The sequence below is a fragment of the Heteronotia binoei genome, chromosome 8 (genome assembly GCF_032191835.1).
Source record: "Heteronotia binoei isolate CCM8104 ecotype False Entrance Well chromosome 8, APGP_CSIRO_Hbin_v1, whole genome shotgun sequence".
In the NCBI taxonomy this organism is placed as follows: Eukaryota; Metazoa; Chordata; class Lepidosauria; order Squamata; family Gekkonidae; genus Heteronotia; species Heteronotia binoei.
The window spans coordinates 81555381-81575580 of NC_083230.1; the positions used below are offsets into that span (position 1 = coordinate 81555381).

At 42.3% G+C, this 20200-nt stretch overlaps 1 protein-coding gene across 3 annotated transcripts in view; it reads right to left on the bottom strand.

Moving 5' to 3' along the window:
• Positions 1-572: 572 nt before the first annotated feature.
• The window catches only part of GRAP2 (GRB2 related adaptor protein 2), a 102445-nt gene continuing 82817 nt past the window's right edge, over positions 573-20200 (bottom strand). Inside the window, exons 5-9 of one of the 3 annotated variants that reach the window (XM_060245417.1) lie at positions 15374-15545; positions 10687-10818; positions 3263-3379; positions 1287-1403; positions 573-795 (exon numbers count right to left, since the gene is read on the bottom strand). In XM_060245417.1, the coding sequence (XP_060101400.1) occupies positions 607-795; positions 1287-1403; positions 3263-3379; positions 10687-10818; positions 15374-15545 (727 nt within the window). In that variant the 3' untranslated portion in view covers positions 573-606. The remainder of the gene's footprint in view (positions 796-1286; positions 1404-3262; positions 3380-10686; positions 10819-15373; positions 15546-20200) is intronic. The other 2 variants (XM_060245419.1, XM_060245418.1) reach the window with 2 other exon arrangements.

Consider the following 20200-nt stretch of genomic DNA (forward strand, 5'->3'; position numbering starts at 1 on the left):
GCCTCTTGTACACTTATTATATTCAGTATACATTAATTTTTTTGAGAAGCACACAATTAAAAAATAGCTGAAAAATTGTTCCATGACATCATTAGTTTTTAACCAATTAGATCTGTATACAGCCAGCTTCTGCTGCAAAAATGAGTTTCCTACAAACTCAATATGTGAGAAAAAATGTCACATTTCAATAAAACATGCTGAGCATAATCCTGAAGCTCAGTGTTCAGATTATAATATTGGTATGCACTCTACAAAGTAGAATGTTACTCAAGTACTATGATAAATTTGGAATAAGTTGCATTCTAACAGATATGAACTTGGTTGGGTATGCAGTTTTGATGGAAGTGAAACCCAAAACTTTTAAAAAGTAGTTTTCTAAAACGCAGCCATGGAAGGCAAGAAACAACTTAGTTTGGAATTGGTAAGTGCGAAATAGTGCCATGGAAATTCAGAGTTGTCTATTTGACAATCCCTATCTCTTGCTACTGTTAAGCACAATCCCCCCCTCCCCTGGCCCAAACTAGCCAATAAGTTACTACTGTAAAAACTATGTATGTCACCCAAGATTATTGAAATGATGGAACAGCGTCATTACAATATACACAGTTACAAACAGTGTGGATTCACAGGTGCTACGTAGTTGGCTGGAAAGAGACCAAATTCTCCATGTAAGCAGCCTTTCCACCAAGACGGATCAGAGCTATCGAGAACTTCTATGATATCTCCATTGCAAAACCCTAGTTCATCACACTCCACGGCCTCAAAGTCGTACATGGCACGGACCCACTGCGTCCGCTAATAAAAGAGAAACAAAGAAATATGTTAGATCTCAGCCATCCATAATGTGTCTTCACCAAACTACTAATTACCTTTCCAGATAATCTTCTGTGTGCAATAAATACACACTGATTACTTTGTCGTTTCACAGAGCCTACATATCAAAGCTCTGCAGCTGTTGCAGCTATTTCTGATATTTTTTTCTTTGTCAGAATTTCCTGAACTTCTATGTCCTGTTCTTGTCTCAGGTCGCCTTCCTAGACATCCAATGCAGACTCTGGCAGTTTGATTCCCACCTAAGAGGCTTAATGGAGATTTTAAAAGGAGATACTAATTCCACCTTAATTGATGAATTAGCTGTCAGTGGAGGGATGGCCACAAGAACAGATGACTTGAAACAAAACCCCCAAACCCTGGGATACTGCAACTGCTACTTGTTGCTACTGCTATGGTGAGGCATGGCCCTGTGTAGAAGCAGTGTCTGTGTCTGAAAGGCATGTCTTCTGTACCTGTGGCTGCTGTACAGGGTCTGTGTGTCTTCGGAACATAGATGGTGCATGCCCTTCTCCATGATTTCTCTGACTCTGTAGTCCACCTTGAATATCCAGGCTTCTGCCATGCCTATCCTAGAAATTAAGGAAATTAAAGAGAAAAATGATAGCCATTAATGTTCTCTGTAGTGGGAGCTTCAGAGTTACATATCCCCAAGGGATATTTACAGATCAAAACGGGGGATGGCACTCACTTGGGCTTCTCTGAGTTCACTGTATTGCCCTTCAGGTTGAGTAATGTGCCCATGACACTCCAGCGCCTAGTAGACCACCTGCTTTACAGGCTGGAATTTGTGGTGGCATTTTTAAATACCACAATATTTTCCAGTTCCTCAAGCATGTACAGACTGCCATACAGAGCCTACAGGAAGTAGGATTCATGCTGAAAGCCTGATTGAGTCCGAATGAGCAGCCAGATGTGTTTCTGCACAATGGAGCAGGGGAAAATGCAGCTACTGGTGCCCCAAATAGAAGCAAACTGAACAATGGCTTGCACCAAGAAGCAAATTCAGTCTTTTCTTGGCAGTGAGTTATTACAGACAGTTTGTTCCAAAGTTCAGTGAATGGGCTGTAGTGTTAAGTGACACCAGAAACAATGGCCAGACAAGATAGTCTGGACTAGACTATGTCAAAACGCATTCGAAACCCTTAAAAGTGAAGCTTGTAACTGTAGGCAACTGACGTCCAAAGGACTTTTATTCTCAGCATGGATGAGTCACTGAGAGGACTGGGAGCTGTGCCTGTGAGAGGTGAGTGTGGGCGGGGGGGGGGGGGGATAAGTTGTCTCATCTTGTAGCCTTTCTGATCAGGAAGCTGTTGCCAAGGTAGCAGAATTACTCCAGGATACAGAAGGATCACCTTTGCCATTGTCTGGGCTACTGAGAAGTTGCATCTGTACCTGTGGGGATGGCCTTTCAAACTACAGACAATTCTCCTCTTGTGTGGTTAAATCACTCTTGGAACAAGAATCAGAAGGTGATGCACTGGGCAATTACCTCACAGGATGAGTTTCAACATATTCCAGGGAAGGAAAGAGTGTTGGCTGATGCTCTGTCCCAGAACATGCCTGAAACCATGTAAACCATGTAGACTTTTTTGATGTGTTGGTGCTGTAATGCCTGAATGTAAATATACCTTGGAGCAAGATTTTTCCATGTACTTTTGGGGATGTGCACTTGTACTATTCTCAGGGGTTAGGTTATCACAATAACGGCAGGGCTGCTGAGAGAGGGGACATAATTTTGGGGAGCTTCCATTGAAAGAGAGGTATCCAGTGTCATGCCCAGGCTCTTGATGGATGACACTGGTACTAGTAGTGCCCTGTCAAGAGTCATTAGTCTGCACTCTGACTCCATTCCCACCCCTCCCAGCCACAGAACCTCTGTCTTTGATGGGTTCAGCTTCAACCTGCTCTTAGCCAGTTCACCATGGCCTCCAATCCCCTGGCCAGATTTTGCAGGACAATAGCTGACCAGTCACCCAGCAGATACGGTGGATGTCATCTGCATACTTATGACACTCAGGCCCAAAACTCCTTGTGAGCTGGTCAAGGGGGCACATATAGATGTTAAACAGCACTGGGGAGAGGAGTGCCCCTTGAGGGACCCCACATACCAGGGGGTATCTAGTGGACACATCCTCACCTGTGCCACCCCCTGTCGACTGTGGAGAAAGGAGGAAAGCCACTAAAGGGTTGCCTCACATATTCCCATGTCAGTGAGGCGGTGAGTAATAAGATCTTGAATGCTGCTGTAAGATTCAGCAACAGCAACAGTGCCAAAGGAGGGAGCAGAGGTTGGGAGATGGCAGCAGCAGCAACTGGAATGGGATAGGGGGCATCCCATTCCTATACCACTTGCTGCCGCTGCCGCCATGGTAGGGGCATGGTCCTGTGTGGAAGCAGCTTCTGTGTCTGAAAGGCATGTCTTTTGTACCTGTGGCTGCTGTACAGGGTCTGTGTGTCTTCGGAACATAGATGGTGCATGCCCTTCTCCATGATTTCTCTGGCTCTGTAGTGCACCTTGAATATCCAGGCTTCTGCCATGCCAGTCCTAGAAATTAAATAGAAATAAAATAACCATTAATATACTCTGAATCTGAGGTGGATCTGGGAGTTTTAGAGTTAGAGGTAACCCATAAAAACTTTGGAACTATTCATGTCAGCGGTCATTTTGACATTGACTTTGGTGATAAACATATGTCTAATTAAACTGTTATGTGTGTCCCCTTAATTAAAATAAGAGTCATTAATGTTCTCTGTAGCAGATCTGGGAGCTTCAAAGTTACATGTAACCAATAAACACTTCAGAAATATTCTTGTCAGAAATCATCTGACCTTGACTTTGGTGATGAACATATGTCTAATTAAATTGTTATTTGAGTCCCTTTAATTAAAATTCTTCAACTGGAAATGTCTTTTATCTTTATGCTTTGTGAGACTGAAAATTCTTTCATTTCCCTATGAAATCCATATTTGCACTCCAGTTTACTTCATACTTTCAAACAGGGGTCATTTTGTAGAAAAACAGGCGGTGGAGCTCATCAAGGGATTGTTATGCAGCTGCACCTACTATTCAATGGACAAGGTGGGGAGGTGATTTCAACATTCATGCAGTTGGCACCTTGTCTGGGCTTGCACAGGATTTCGTAGCCTCTTTGGCCACTATGAGTGGCAAAGAAATTCTGCTTTGCTGGTACCATTGCATCAACTAGTTCATTCCCAGCTCAGTTGTTTAAAGTATTTGGGCAGTCGCTGAGCCTTTAAATTCTCAGGAACTGAAGATTCATTGTGATACCTTTGCAAAGTATTTTTTTTTAAGCTAATACATTTAATACATTTGGACCCTGGCTGTAATATAGCTGAGATGCTACAAATGCCCAGTACCTCATCTGGTCTTGGAATCCTGTCAACAGGATTCTGGAATCTTGTACTATAGATCGGTGTTTCCCAATGGCAGGGTTGCGACCTGGCATCAGGCCACCCTGGCCTCAATCCTGGGTCACGAGGCCTCCCGCCAATCTTGTTATCCTTGTGCTTTTTTTTGATGTTTTATTTTTAAAATTGGATTGCAGAATGCCACTATTCTCCTTCCTTTCCTAAACAAAATATTGCAAGAATTTTAGGCTTGTTTGTACATCATTTCCTGTCCCCTGGCTCCACCCCCAAAGTCTCCTGGCTCCACCCCCAAATTTTAGTGGGCCACGAAGGAGGTGTAAAAATAGCTGAGCCACGGGGGAGAAAGTTTGGGAAACCCTGTTCTAGATCACTGGCCATCCAAGCTACTGAAATCATGTAAACATCAGTGAATCCCTGATGTCCATCATAAATCAATCACTGATAGGACACATTTCCTTGGTCAGTAAAACAGGTGGTCATCTGTCACCTATTTAGAAAACCCTTTTCAGTTTGGTTTCAGGCTGGGCTATAGGACAGAGATGGTATTGCCTCTTTGTTGCTCTTGCTGGATTTACCATCAGTCTTTGATACTGTGGGCCAGGGGTGGCCAAACTGGCTCAGGAGCCACATGTGGCTCTTTCACACACATTGTGTGGCTCTTGAAGCCTTCACTGCCCTGTCACCCAGCGGCTTGGAGAATGCATTTAAAGTTAAAGTTGCTTTCTTTCTACCTCTCCCTCCCCCATTTGCCTCCCTTCCTGCTCTCAAACATCTGACATTTATTCTATGGGGAGGGACAGTGGCTCAGTGGTAGAGCATCTGCTTGGGAAGCAGAAGGTCTCAGGTTCAATCCCCAGCATCTCCAACTAAAAAAGGGTCCAAGCAAGTAGGTGTTAAAAACCTCAGCTTGAGAACCTGGAGAACTGCTGCCAGTCTGAGTAAATACTGACTTTGATGGACCAAGGGTCTGATTCAGTATAAGGCAGCTTCATATGTGGCTCTTATAGTTACCAAGTTTGGCCATCCCTGCTGTAGACCATGTCATACTGCTGAGACGAAGTTGGGATTAGGAGATGTTTAGGAGATTAGACTAATTTAAACCATTTTGGTATTAATGGTTTAATAAAGTAAACTAAAAGACTGAAGAATAATACAAGTCAGAGTGTGAAGAAATGCATTTTTTCCTTTGGAGGTTTGATACGAGCAAAACCTTTACTCTGAGTTTTAAAAGTCCTGCCCCCACACACACTCTGGGCAGAGAACAGGCAAGAAAGGAGAAAGTTGGTTCAATTGCTTTCTAGGCATACCTCAGCTCACCTTGATACAAATGCTAATAGATCTAGCAGGAGAGATAATTGGTCTCCCCCCTTCTCCAGGCAAGGAACAGAGGTTTGGAGGATGTTAGACTAGAAAGGCTCCAAGAATAATCTCCAGGAATTAAATTTTTACATATGTCAGGAAAAGCCTCCCTGACCTGGCCTGACTGGGTCAGTGGGAGGGGGAAGGGAGATGATAGATACTCCTGGCAGCAAGGATGAGGTCTCTTTCATGCTGGGTCTGTCAAAGGAGACAGAACTTTTAACTGAGGTCTGGAGCAGACGGCCATTAACCATGTGGTGGCGTGGTCAGCAAGAAGGAAGCTTCAAGATCTTCTATAGAGATCTGTAACTTCCTAAACCAGGGAGCCTGTCCTGTATTTAAATATCTGATAAGGCACTTATAGAGAAAGGGACAGAGGAATTGCATTTTACTGATTTTGTCTGAATCTTTTGCTCAGTCTGATGCTGTGCTAAAAGTATGCTTGTGAACATTTTCTTTAAATACTATATAACTTGTGATGCTGGTAGTGGTTCTCTGTACCACATAGACCTCCACTGTCTTTGGCACACTATTTTAAAAGAAGCACCAGGGAGAAGGCCGGCAGTTGGCAACTGGCTATCCCTCCAGGGACACACAAAGTAGTAAACTGTCCCCATGGTGACCAGGTGCTGGGCAGTAGGAGACACTGGGGCAAGGCTTCAGAACTTAGAAGGGAAGCTGGGAGTCCTGACCCTCCTGGTGGGCAAGTCCTACAAAGGTCAGCTAGTGGCAGCAGGTCACTGGAAAGAGACAAAAGCCTCTCCAGGTGTTGGAAAATCCTTGAGGACAGGGTGGAATAGGGCCTGCAGGCCAGAGCAGGCCCGTTCTGCCACACAGAGCAATAAAAAATTTCCACCAACACTCTACAAATGTCAAAGAAAACAGAAATGTTTTCACCTAGTCCCTATAAGTATCCATGTTAATTTGGGTGCATCATTCATTAATGAGTCACTGAAAAGTACAGCTCTGCGCATGTTCATCTGGCTGTCCCCAATCAGAGCCAGGGCTTTTTTGGCCCTAGCTCCAACCTGATGGAACTCTCTGCTGAATGACATCCATGCCCTGAGGGGACTTATAAAGTTCTGCAGGGTTTGTAAGGCAGAGATGTTCTGCCAGGCCTATGACTGAGGAGAGAAATTGTTTCCATTCAGCCTAGCACTGTAATCCAGTGAACCCCTGAAAGACACCGCTGAAATGTAATATTGCCATGTCACAGCAATGCTCATCTGAACTGGGACTGGTCTTTCTTGTGTCTTTCTGACATTTAGAGAGAAATCTATCACTTTTTGTGAGTTTCAAGGAACCCACGTTTGACAGAAACAGGACCATAAATCCCATTTGGCCAAACTAATTAAGATTCCTCTTTTGGGGTTTGCATATATGATATTCTGCCTTTTCATTGGTTATTTCAATATGACACTCTTTATTTCTATTGGGTAATTAGTTTCTGACACGCTGGACAACTGAACCTCTTGATGTGACGTAACTGACCCTAGAAAAACCGGCAACCATACCTGTCAGGATTAGGATTTCTCTCAATGCTCCCCTCCATCCAGGAATTTTTCCCATCCTCCCTGGCATCCTTCCCTCCCTCCATCCCTTTCTGCCTTCATTCCCCCTCCCTTCTTCTCAAGAGAAATCTCTCCAAAGGCCTCGTGTTTCCTCTGACTGAACCTACTCTGCAAGATTTAGGTATTGTATACCCCCCCCCCCCCGCCATCCACACTTATTCAGCTAACCACTGTATTCCTCTTGTATGCTTGAAATTGTTTGATTGGGATGTAACTATTTGAAAATCATTTCCTATAATAAAATCCATTATTTAACTAAAGGATTTTCAGTGGTCTATCTCCGTAAACATTGACAGAGATCCTTGCTCACCTCACCTCTCGTAGACTTGAGCTAAGATATATTAATATTCCCCAATAAAAGGGTGGTTGAGGTGTAACAGCACTCCCATCCCTTTTCTCTCCTCCCCCCACAAGGTAAGGTCATAATTTGGTTTATTTTCAGCGCCATCTGAAATCACTTCTGCATTTATTATTTTTTATTATTTTTTAACTGGATTTGTAAGTTTCTGTTGAAATTGCTCACCACCCTGAGCTGTGTGCATAGGGAAGGGTGGTCTAAAATTGAATTTATAAATGAATGAATGTACAGGGCTTCTATTATAACTATTGTGACTTTATTATAGCCTATGGGGTTGGGGCTTCCAAGCATGAGATATTTCAGCTCTGAGTTACTCTGTGAAAGATTTGGTTACTTCTATAGCTAAAGCTACCTTTGAGCATTAGGTCTCCTGTATATCTAATGCTGATGCGTAGCTGTTAAACACTAGCCCAGATTTACACCATCCAACAAATGCAGATGTCAGTTCAGTCTCACTCAGGAAGCATGATGCCAGGACATAATAATATTCACTTCCTCATCTTCTATCTCCATATATGCAATCATCCACCAATAATAACCTTCTAAATTTTACAGGTAATTGACAAGAAGGTCAAGCTCTACACAAATGAATAAATGAACACAAAATTAACATTAAAACTGCAATAAATATTTCAGTCTACAAGGATGCTGATGCTAATTTGAGAGTCACCATTTTTTTTAACAAAAAGCACTCCAGAAGGAAAGTAAGATTATTATAAACAATTGTGAAACTATTGGATTAGAATTAGGAAACTTGACACTATCCAATCTGGGCCCAATTTTGATTATTGATTTATCTCATACCGTAGGAATTAAATTAGTTTAGCAAATCTAATAATTGTGTGATAACCTATTACTGCTGCTGTGAACAGTCCTGCGTTTATCATATGCATTTGGACTTTGAGCAGTAATGTACTAAGGAGATACACTTTATGCAATTCCGCAATTATTTGTGCAGATTATTTTTTTTTCATGAAATGCAGCTGCAGAAGCTTCTATTTGAAGGGGAGACTGGTGTTTGAGGAGCGGGGCTTTTAAACTTCCTCCTTCTACCATTTGCCCGCTGACAATCACCATTTCTTAGCTGCCTTTAGCAATGCTGGGGAAAAAAACTGTGTACCTACCTACAGCACCTACATTTAATTGCCTTTTGATCATATTGTTTACAGTTTGTTTCCTTCCATGTCAAGGTGTGTGTAAATTGGCCATTCCAGGAATGACTCTACAAAAGCTTATGCCTGGATAACTGTGCTAGTCTCTATAGGCACCACAAAATTCCTGCTTGATCAAATCCCTGTAGCATTGTAACATGATAAACTGCTCCTGAAATCCTCCCATCTTCACATGGTACAAAGTCCTAATATGGAAACGATGATCATTTTATACTGTACACTAGCATCCCCCGTGTCTCTTCACATGGAATTGGATGCAACGAAGAGCTGAATATTCCTTTCCTCTAACATTTTAAATTCATCTACGCCTTCTCTCCTTGCTAATGCCACTTTGATGCCTGCAGAAAGTAAGTAGTGGGGGGAGGAGAGAGTGGTGAGGCATTCCAATGCATGGCAGAATTCATTACCATATAAAATATGTAGGCTGCTCCAGATTACAGCTCTCTCAGAAAGGTGGTAGCATTTGTTCACAAATATTTTTCCTCAGGAAGACTGGCAATGTAAGAGCTGCTCCTTCTCCATAAAATAACTATCGCCCTGTAGATTTTCTAACATCCTTGTTTGCAGCTCTGGAAGTATTTTCCAATTTCCTTTTACAAAATGTAACGTTTCAAATTGCCCCTGAGGGTCTCTTGCTTTCATTTGAGCCATCACAAAAGGTCACAGTGACTCAAAACAAATGTGTATGTCAATTGTTCCCTCCTAGAGATGTTAAGAGAGAGTCAAACTCAGTTTGGCATTAAAGCAGGGGTGTGTGTGTGTTTGTTGTTTGTATGGCTAGTTCACTTTCCTGCTTGATATCAAAAACAGGACAGAAAGACAGCACTATTTTGTCTCTGATGGGATTTAGCCCTTATTCCTTCTTTCCAGGGTCTGCTTTGGTCAAATGGGGTGTAGTTTGGGCTTTTCTCCCCTTTCAAACTATAAGAAATGCCTTTTCCTTGGATTATGAAATACTTCCAAATTGCAGAATTTCTAGCCACAGGCAGGAGCAAGACTTTTCCCCACCATGTCATGCAACCTACTCAGATCAGTATTCAGATCTCTTAGATAAACTAGCGGGGGAGGGGGGGAGGTCAAGAAAGAAATATCACTGAAATATAAAGGTAGCCTAGTGTTATGAAGACTAAGGGTGTGGTCACACTCACCATTAAATCCATCTGCAACGCGCCTCTATTATAATCTGCACAACCAATTTTCCGATCATACAACAGCCAGGCTCCCGTTCTATCCCATGTGGGTCCCGTCACTGGTCGATCAGAGTGCTCTACCGGACCTCATTTTATGAGACGTCAATCTGCATTAGCGCAGGTGCAGTGACGCCCGCTATCTTCAGCGCGTCGCTTTTAAATGGGTCGGATCACTAACAGTTTTGCTAGTCCATTGGCACTATTTTTCCAGCACGAGCACGACGTGTGCAGAAAAAAACCCAGGAATTCAAATCAGTTCACATCTAGTTCACATCTACTTTCAAAAGTGAGTTTTGTTTCCGGACATAGGGGTGGGTAAATGATTTATCGAGCCAACATTCGCTCGCTCATTCACTGGTGCAGTGATATCACTTGCAGGGGGCTTTGGGAGAGAAGCGGTGGTGCGCTTTCAACGAGTCGCCAACGATAGAGCGTTCAAACAGAGAAATTCCGCTCAGGAACCGTCAGAAGAATTTTGTTCCGGATTTAAAGCAGTATCAAATTAGTCTGCGCCCCAGTCGTCTCAATGTGGGACTCGAACGAGCTAACCACCATTCACAGTTGCTGATGTTTGGACAACCGCTTAAAATCTGACATGCTTCCGAACTCCACTCATGCCCGTAGTGGGATTTTATGAACGTCTGACCTCACCCTAACAGTGCAGTTCTAAACAGAATTACACCCTTCTCAGTCCACTGAAAGTGACCTGAGAAGGACATAACTCTGCTTAGGATGGCACTGTAAATGCAACTCTTAAATAAACAGAATCCAGCATAGGGCAAAGGGCATACATTCTGCCCTCTTCAAGATACCTGCTTAGGCAGCCGTGGTGAATAATGGTCTCCATCTTTCTTGTGCCCTGGTGCTCCAGATTCTTTCACAGCTGCTCCACTCAGGTGAAGTGCTTCCTGTGCCCTTTTGGCCAGGCTCCAAACACACGTATCCTGGTAGGAAAGCAAATGAGATGAAGTTTCTACTGGTGTGTTTTGTATCTCTAGGTCCTGTGTCTGATAAGGCTGACATATAGGCCTAATTACCCTTGACAAAGTCACTCTGTTCCCCATGTGTTTGTCCTGGACTTGTCAACTAGACAAAGTCTAGGAATTCCATACTTGAAAATCAATTGTTAGGTGTATGCAGATTGGAACTGCAGTGTGCAGGGAGAGACAACATTTCGAGTTAAGAAAATGGTACTGGGGATAGGCTTAACCATGCACTGCAATCCTAAACTGATTACATAAACGGGGCCGGGGGGAGGGTTGAGAAAGCCTAGGAATTAAGTTTTGAGCATGGAACTCCCAAAGCATGTCTAGTTGACAGAACCAGGGTGGACATGTGAGGCACACAAAGACTTTGTACTGTGTCCTTCCTTCTTTCCTTGTTCTCTATAGTTCCCACCTCCTCCATTTTATCTTCACAGCATTTCTGAGTGGTAGGCTAGGACTAAGATAATGTGAGTGGCTTAAGGCCACATTATGAGCTTCATGGTGGAGTGAAGATTTGAACCCCTAGGTTCAAATCCGTAGTCTGGCACTCTAACCCTTGACCATCTCTATAACACATTTTCAGTGATGATTCAATAGATTTGTAATTAGAATGTAAAACATTAATTGGACAGAATACTCATTCACACAACACATGATTCTCTTTTACATTAACAGTTAGCAGGCATTCACATAACTAGTGTGAGGTAGGCTCAAAAGCAATTTAAGGCAAGTGAAAATGTTCAGAGCTGCAGTTATATCTAGAAGTTTACACTGAGAAATCTGGGAATTCCATGCTCAGAATTTAGTTCCTAAGCATGTATAGTTCCAATATGGAATGCAGAGAAAGAGTGCTTAAGCTCCACCCCCCACAAAAAAATGTTGCTAGTAGCTGTGTTAGTCTGAAGAATAACAGGTAGACTAGAGTCCAGCAGCATCTAAGAGACCCACAACATTTCCAGAGTGTAGACTTTCTCCAGTGCTGTTTTTCATCACTTTAAATGGTCCCAGGGAGCCACTGATTGCTCTGGTGGGAAAACTTACATATACCAACATGCTACACATAAATGGCCTTCATGAGGCAAATAGTGACTCCCCAGGGCTGTAACAGATCAGCAGAAAGGTGCAGGAAGAAAGGCTTAAGCCTCCTCTTCCTGTAGTCCAGTTCTGAACTGGGACCCCATGCACTTAAGTTTTTAGTTTTGATCATCAAACTCCCAGAACACATCTGTGCAACAAGACTAAGCAGGTCATGTGGCTGACATGAGGATTTTGAAATGCGCAGTTAGGCCCTGAGCTACACTTGCTTTTAAAATTATGGGTCTTGCACTCAACCCCCCAAAGCCAGTAGCCCTGAAATATTTAGACTGAAAACTCAGATACATTTCTTTACGATTAATTAGGAACAAAACCTCACGAGTATCTAACATTAATGATGGATATTCTGAATTTTATTTGAAAATGAAGTTTTCAGCTTAATTTGTTTTACCAGCCTGATCTGTATATATTTATACTACTGCTGAGGCACAGTAATTTCTCAAACTTTTCATTTTCCTTCTATAAATTGGTACAGGAAATAACCTCCCTTTCTAGGGCTGCTTCAAGATGAGGATTTTAGGGTTACCAGGCACAGGTTCTCTGAATTTTCAGCTGTCATTTTCTAAAAAACCAGCAGGAGACAAGGAGGAATGGGAACTGGCAACAGTGTTATCAAGGCCGGCCCTACTACTAGGCAAACTAGGCAATTGCTTAGGGTGCCAGCCTTCTGGGGGTGCAGAATTAGGTGCCCCCCATGTGACTCAGCAATGTTATCAGTGCAGGATGGAAGCCAGAAGTTAACCTTGCCTAGTGTGCCAGACAGTCTAGGGCCAGCCCTAAGCGTTATGTCAGGAAAACCTGGTGTGTGGCCATGTTAATGCAGTTTCAATCCACTTCAGAAACTGACAGTGGATTTTGCCATTTCACACAGCAAAATACAATTGGAAAGTGCCTTGAAAGTGGATTGAAAGTGCACTATTTAGTGTGTGTGACTGCATCCCAGCAAGTTGTGGCACATCTAAGAATCACTGAAAACTCTATGGCAAAACCATATTTTCCCGCAGTTCCCAGAGAGGGAATAATTTCTGCGTTTTCCCTGGAAGTGATGTCACACTGTTGGCTTGAAGGCCATTAATTTTTTTTTTCTCCTACAAACATTCCAAGCAGTGACTGGAATCAGGAGCTGGGGACTAGAAAACCTTGCACAGAACACAGCATGGCCCCACACTTTTAAGGAGCATCCACATAATGCTGTGCTCATTCTGTGCATAAGTTGTAGGCTTCCAGGGGATCTGACCTTTGATCAGACTCAAACGAGAAAGCACAGGGTGGCTCTGGGTGAACTGTCTGTGTGGTTGCTACACCCATACCCAATATGGGGAGGGGGTTGGACCTTTAATGGCCTTTTTAGTTTTCACAACTAGCCCATGGTGCAGCTTTGCAAGGCGGTTCAGCTGGGATGTGGGACAGAATTGCCAAGCTGTGGCAAGGCCTGGCATGATTGTTGACATACTGGTACAGAACTGTGCATGTGACAGAGCAGAAGCGGGAGGAGGGACAGCATCCACAGTGAGCAGCCCAGGAATGAAGTGCATGAAATTGCTCCCACAGTGCTTGCTGCTGCAATGAGTGTGCCTTTTCCACTCCTGTATGGAAGCAGCCTGGGTATGCTGCTTATGAGGTTTAAATAATCTTTGAGCTTCTTCTGCTTTATTTCTATGAATGTGTGATCATTGCTAAATGAAATGCAGAAGAAAATGCAGAAAAACAGGCTTCTCATAACAACAGCCATACATTCTGACTAATGGAAACTTTACATGTGCATAATAAAGTGATCAAAGTAAAAATGGTTTAAGACTCATCATTGAAAATTCTCTTTTCCACTGGCCAGATACATGTTATAGATCCCTTACTCCCTCTCTCACATTTCCTTCCTAACACAATCTGCCTTCCGGTTTTGCTGATATTTCAAACAAATCTACCTGCCTTTATACACACATGCCTTCTCTCCATCCTAATGACAGAATTTAAAAATGTATAACAGGTTGAGAAGAGGTCAACATTATATGACCCTTAATCAAATTAAGAAATCTATCATTCCTTCCTTTTGAAGCTGATAAGAAAGGGATCCTCACCCCAAAACACTGGTTATAAAAATGCCATTGTTATAGTGAGCACGTAGTATTTTCTGCCTTGCCTCCACACTCACATCCTGGTAATTTAATACCAGAGTCCGCTTCCTGGTTAAACAGGGCTTTGGTTACTGTAGTTACGGTGCCTTCTGCTTCCCAGTTCTGTGCGTCATAGTTTGCAACATCTGATCTGCCATTTTCTCATTCTGCTAGCATACTAGAACAGACTGCCAGTGACCTGGGATTTTCCTGCTGTCCAAAAACCTTTTTGATCTCTCTCTCTCTCTTGGGAACCACTTACTCCAATAACTTTTGTCAATTTTTGTTCACCATTCTTTAACCAGATGCTGCTTCAGTGCTCTTTTGGCATCCTGTACTTTGCAAACAGAGTTAGACAAACAATAGGGTTCTCATGAAGCAGATTGTTCAGCTTTAACAAAAGATGTACCTGAAACCCCTTCAACAAATCAGCATAAATGCATCTCACAGTTCCAATGAGCCCATTTTATTTTATGTTTACACCACTGTGTTCTGTACAATTGTTCCTTGTCTCTGTTCTGTGGTGCTCCTTGAGACTTTGCTCCTTCTGTGTCAAAATGCAGTATCTAAGTAATCTGTTCAAGTATACAACTGATATTCACACTCAAAGGCAATCAGTCCAAAATCCAGGAATAATTTCATAGATTTAGATCTGCAAATATTTCTTTAATCCTAGACTTCTGTAATCCTAGTCTTATCACATTGCTTATTAAATGACTCGGCATATTGATTGCATTGTGTAATCTGCCTTGATACTCAGTGAGACATGTGGACAATAAATGAAATGAATTTAAAAAATGATAAAAGACAATTTTTCCTGATAACCCATCAGGAATTAGCAGGAAAAAATTAAAAGGCTTATTTACCTTAAGTAAAATTCTGTTGACCTTTACAACTGGGCTCAAACTTTGTTCTGCTGCTTCAGACCAACACAGCTTCTCACTTGAATCTATTCTAAAGCTCAGTTACCCAACCAAAGATTGGCTGATTGGCCGATCAATATCATGGCAAAAGTCACATTAAGTTTTCTAATTAACTGTTCTTAAAGCAATATTCTAAAACAATGAAGAATTCTGTGGGATCAGCCCAGTGGTCCATCTAGTCTACCATCCTGTCTCACACAGTGGCCAACCAGTTCTTCTGGATGGCCAACAGGGCATAGAGATCAAGGTCTTCCCCTGATGTTGCCTCCTGGCTCTGGGATTTAGAGGCTTAGGGCCTTTGAATGTGGAGGTTCCCCTCAACCACCATAGCTAGTAATAACTGATATCCCCCCATGAATCTAAAGCTGTTAATAAAAGGTATACCTGCTGCTCTTTCGAGGTCTCATCCTTCAGGAAGATCTGAGTGTGTTTGGAAATGGAAAAAGTCTTGTAGTACTCCACAAGTTTATTTAGTGATGGGAACTTCTCACTCCACAAAAAATAGTTACCCTTTGTGTCTTTCATGACTTTAAAGTGTTGGACATCATCTTCATGCCTAGTTTCAAGGGAAGAAAACCAAACATTCATAAGTTTTATATTTCTAAGGCCATTAACATCAAGTCTTCACAAAACAAAGTTTCAGAATTGGCTACAAGAAACTGTTCACATTTAAACTGGGACAATGTAACTTCAGTGAAGTAGCATTTACTACATACTTTAAACTTGGACTTTGGTCTTTTGTGCAATACAAGAGGTTCCATGTGTTATTAGCGACAGGGTCCTTCAGAGATTTCCACAGTTAATAAATTCTGGAGAGATATTGTTCATGAAATTAACATGATCACTGGAGAGTCACTCCCATTGTTGCCTGAAGCCATTCTCCTAGGTTAGTGGCCGGAAAAGCCACAAAATAAAATCTCAGTGGAAAGATTTGTGCTATTATTAATAGTGGCAAGGTTGGCCCTTGCAAAACATTGGAAGAACCGTACGATGCCCTCAGTCAATGATAGGAGAATCCAGCTCTGGGACTATTTTATACTTGGAGAAATATCCTCTTATAGTTCTCCAGCACACACACCCAAATCCCAGGAAGCCTTTGTGAAGCTATGGTTTCCTATTGTTGCATACCTCTCTGACCTTGACATTTTGCCAAAAAACAAATTTTTATCATAATCTGATATTTTTCTGAAAGTAATGACACTGTTTTACTATAGCATTTTGGCTTTATTGTGTATATTTTTGTTTGTTTGTTTTCCCCCTTTCCCCTTCACCTTCCTTTTCTGAGAAGTTAGTTCACTCTGTGCATTCCATGCATTCTATAAACTGAGCTCTTTTGAACTCGTCAGTATGCATTCTCTGTGTAGGGAGTTTATTTTGCAGCTTTTTATTTTGATCCTATTGTCTTGTTGTATCTACCTCCTGAACTTCGCCTATCTGAATCTGATCCTAGGATAATGTTATAGACGTGTTGTTATAGATTTTTGTCTAGGGGGAGGGGGGAGTTAAAGGGTTAATATTTTGTGAATATTTGACTGCACTTGTTGTACATCATTTTTAAAAGTTTAATTAAAAAAGAAAATGCAAAAAAAAAAAGCATTCAAGGTTGCTTACTGTTTCTTTCCATGAGTAGGAATCTAGATATGCTCGCTCCTCTTTGGGACATGTACTGTAATCAGGCCCGTAGCTACAGGGGCCCTGGGGGGCCACTATTAACCCCCCCTCCCTATGTAGGTCCCCTCCATTGGAGGGCCTCTAGGACCAGCAAGGGGGAGAGCAGGAGACAGAGAAAGAGAATGGCAGTGAGAGGGGGGGGGACAGTGAGACAGTGGCAAAGCGAGAGCAGAATGGCAGTGTGAAAGACGGGGACAGTGAGAGAGAGACTGAATGGCAGTGTGAGAGACAGGGCGAGAGAGAGAGAGAGAGAGAGAGAGAGAGAATAACAGTGCAAGAGAGAGGGGGACAGTGTGACCGTGGCAGAGAGACAGAAAGTGGGTGAGCGAGAGAGCAACAGCCAGAGAAAGAGTGCGAGAGAGAGCTGGGGCCAGGCAGGCTGGCCGCTGGAGGGAAGAAGCAGCCAAGCCCCATGCCCCCCCCCCAATTTTTTTTTCAGCTCCCGGGCCCCTCCACCCAAAATTTTCTGGCTACGGGCCTCACTGTAATATCACCTGCTATAAAGAAATACACTGCAGCATAAAACAACATGATAGAACAAGTTTGAGAATGGAAATTGTAACCATGGCTTTTTGTTAAGGTCCCAGTGAGATTTCAGTGAGACTGGAGGCAAGTAACAAGGGTTAAGAAATTGTTCTATTTGTATTTTTAGCAGGAACTTCTAATGAATTTACCTCTGAATATTGCCAGAAGATGCGATTTTTAATCTTGGATTCCCCCCTCACATTAAAAATTGTGGTTTCATTCAGTAGTGTGTTTAAAATACTACAGGGCTTTCATCCAATTAAATTTTTCGAGGTGATGAATGGCATGAATTTTAATTGATTAATTATTGATTAATCAATTTCACTGCCTATAATACATAGTTCTGTAGCAGAACATAAACTGCTTGGGAGCAGTGACCATAATGTTATTGAGTTCACCATTAGTATAAATAGAGAGTTGCCCAAAAAGACCAACACAACCACTTTTAACTTTAAAAGGGGTAACTATTCTGAGATGAGGAGACATGCGAGGAGGAAACTGAAAGAAAGGTAAATACAGTCAAAACCCTTGGGGAAGCTTGGAAGCTATTTAAAACTACAATCCAAGAAGCTTAGATAAAATATATACTGCAAGTAAGGAAAGGCACAAATAGGTAAGGAAAAAGACCTGCATGGTTAACAAACAAAGTAATGGAAGCTGTAAAAGGATTCATTTAAGTGGTGGAAAGCTAGTCCAAGTGAGGTTAATAAAAGGGAACACAGGTTGTGGCAATTAAAATGCAAGTCTATGATCAGGCAGACAAAAAGGGACTATGAAGAGGATATTGCAAAAATATAAAAACCAACAATAAAAATTTCTTCAAATACAATAGAAGCAGGAAACCAGCCACGGAGGCTGTGGGGCCCTTGATGACCAAGGGGTAAAAGGATTACTGAAGGCTGACAGGGAAATGACTGAGAAGCTGAATGCACTTTTTTGCCTCCGTCTTCACTGTGGAAGATGAAAAGTGTTTGCCCACTCCAGAACCACTGATTTCAGGTGCGGTGTTGAAAACCTAAGGCAGATTGAGGTGATGAGAGAGGAGGTTCTAAGACAATTTAAAAACTGATAAGTCATCAGACCCAGATGGCATACATCCAAGAGTTCTGAAAGAACTCAAAGGTGAACTTGTGGATCTCCTGACAAAAATCTGTAATCTTTCATTAAAATTTGCTTCCATTCCTGAGGACTGGAAGGTAGCTAATGTCGCCCCCATCTTTAAAAAGGGTTCCAGAGGAGATCCAGGAGATCCAGGAAATTACAGGCCAGTCAGTCTGACTTCAATACCAGGAAAGTTAGTGTAGACTATTATTAAAGAGAGAATTAGTAGGCACATTGATGAACAAAAATTATTGAGGAAGACTCAGCATGGGTTCTGTAAGGGAAGATCTTGTCTCACTAACCTGTTAAGAGTTCTTTGAGGTGGTGAACAAACATGTAGACACAGGGGACCCAATAGATATTGTTTACCTTGATTTCCAGAAAGCTTTTGATAAAGTTCCTCATCAAAGGCTCCTAAGTAAGCTCGAGAGTCATGGAGTAAAAGGACAAGTCCTTTTGTGGATCAAAAACTAATTAATAGGAAAAAGAGAGTGAGTAATAAATGGGCAATTTCAGTGGAGGGTGGCAAGCAGTGGGTGCCACAGGGCTCAGTACTGGGTCTGATACTTTTTAACTTGTTCATTAATGATTTGAAGATGATAGTAAGCAGTGAAGTGGCTAAGTTTGCGGATGACGCTAAATTGTTCAGGATGGTGAGAACCAGAGAGGATTGTGAGGTGCTCCAAAGGGATTTGTTGAGGCTGGGTGAGTGGGTGTCAACATGGCAAATGAGGTTCAATGTGGCCAAGTGCAAGGTAATGCTCATTGGGGCCAAAAATCCTAACTATAAATACAAGCTGATGGGGTGTGAACTGGAGGAGACTGACCAAGAGAGAAAGCTTTGGGTTGTGGTAGATAACTCACTGAAAATGTCAAGACAGTGTGCGACTGCAATAAAAAAAGGCCAACACTATGCTGGGAATTATTAGGAAAGGAACTGAAAACCAATCAGCCAGTATCATAATGCCCCTGTATAAATTGATGGTGCGGCCTCATTTGGAATACTATGTACAATTCTGGTCACCGCACCTCAAAAAAGATATTATAGCATTGGAAAAAGTGCAGAAAAGGACAACTAGAATGATTAAAGGGTGGGAACACTTTCCCTATTATTAAGAAAGGTTAAAATGCTTGGAGCTCTTTAGCTTGGAGAAACGATGACTGAGGGGTGACATGATAGAGGTTTACAAGATTATGCATGGGATAGAGAAGTCCTTTTCTCCCTTTCTCACAATACAAGAACTCATGGGCACACAATGAAATTGCTGAGCAGTTGGGTTAGAATGGATAAAAGGAAGTACTTCTTCACCCAAAGCGTGATTAACACATGGAATTCACTGCCACAGGAGGTGGCAGCAGCTACAAGCATAGCCAGCTTCAAGAGGGGATTGGATAAACATATGGAGCAGAGGTCCATCAGTGGCTATTAGCCAAAGCATACCGTTGGAAATTTCTGTCTGGGGCAAGTGATGCTCTGTATTTTTGGTGCTTGGGAGGGACAACAGTGTGAGGACTTCTAGTGCCCTGGCCCCACTGGTGGACCTCCTGATAGCACTTGGGTTTTTTGGCTACTGTGTGACACAAGAATATCAGACAGGATGGACCATTGGCCTGATCCAACATGGCTTCTCTTATGTTCTTATGTTCCTCTTTTGTAAACAGAAGGACTGTCCCTTTGTGCTGTTTCAGAGGGTAGCTGTGTTGGACTGTAGTAGAACAGTTAGATTTGAGTCTAGTGGCATCTTAGAGACGCACAAGATTTTCAGGGGATAAGTTTCGAAAGTCAAAACTCCCTTTGTCTGATATGAGCAGTAATGGAGATCTGAGTCCTTATGTTCCAATCAGAAGGTGGCAGGAGTGCTGTAACTAATCCTTATAAAAGATGCAAAGGTACAATGCATATTGTAATCAGCT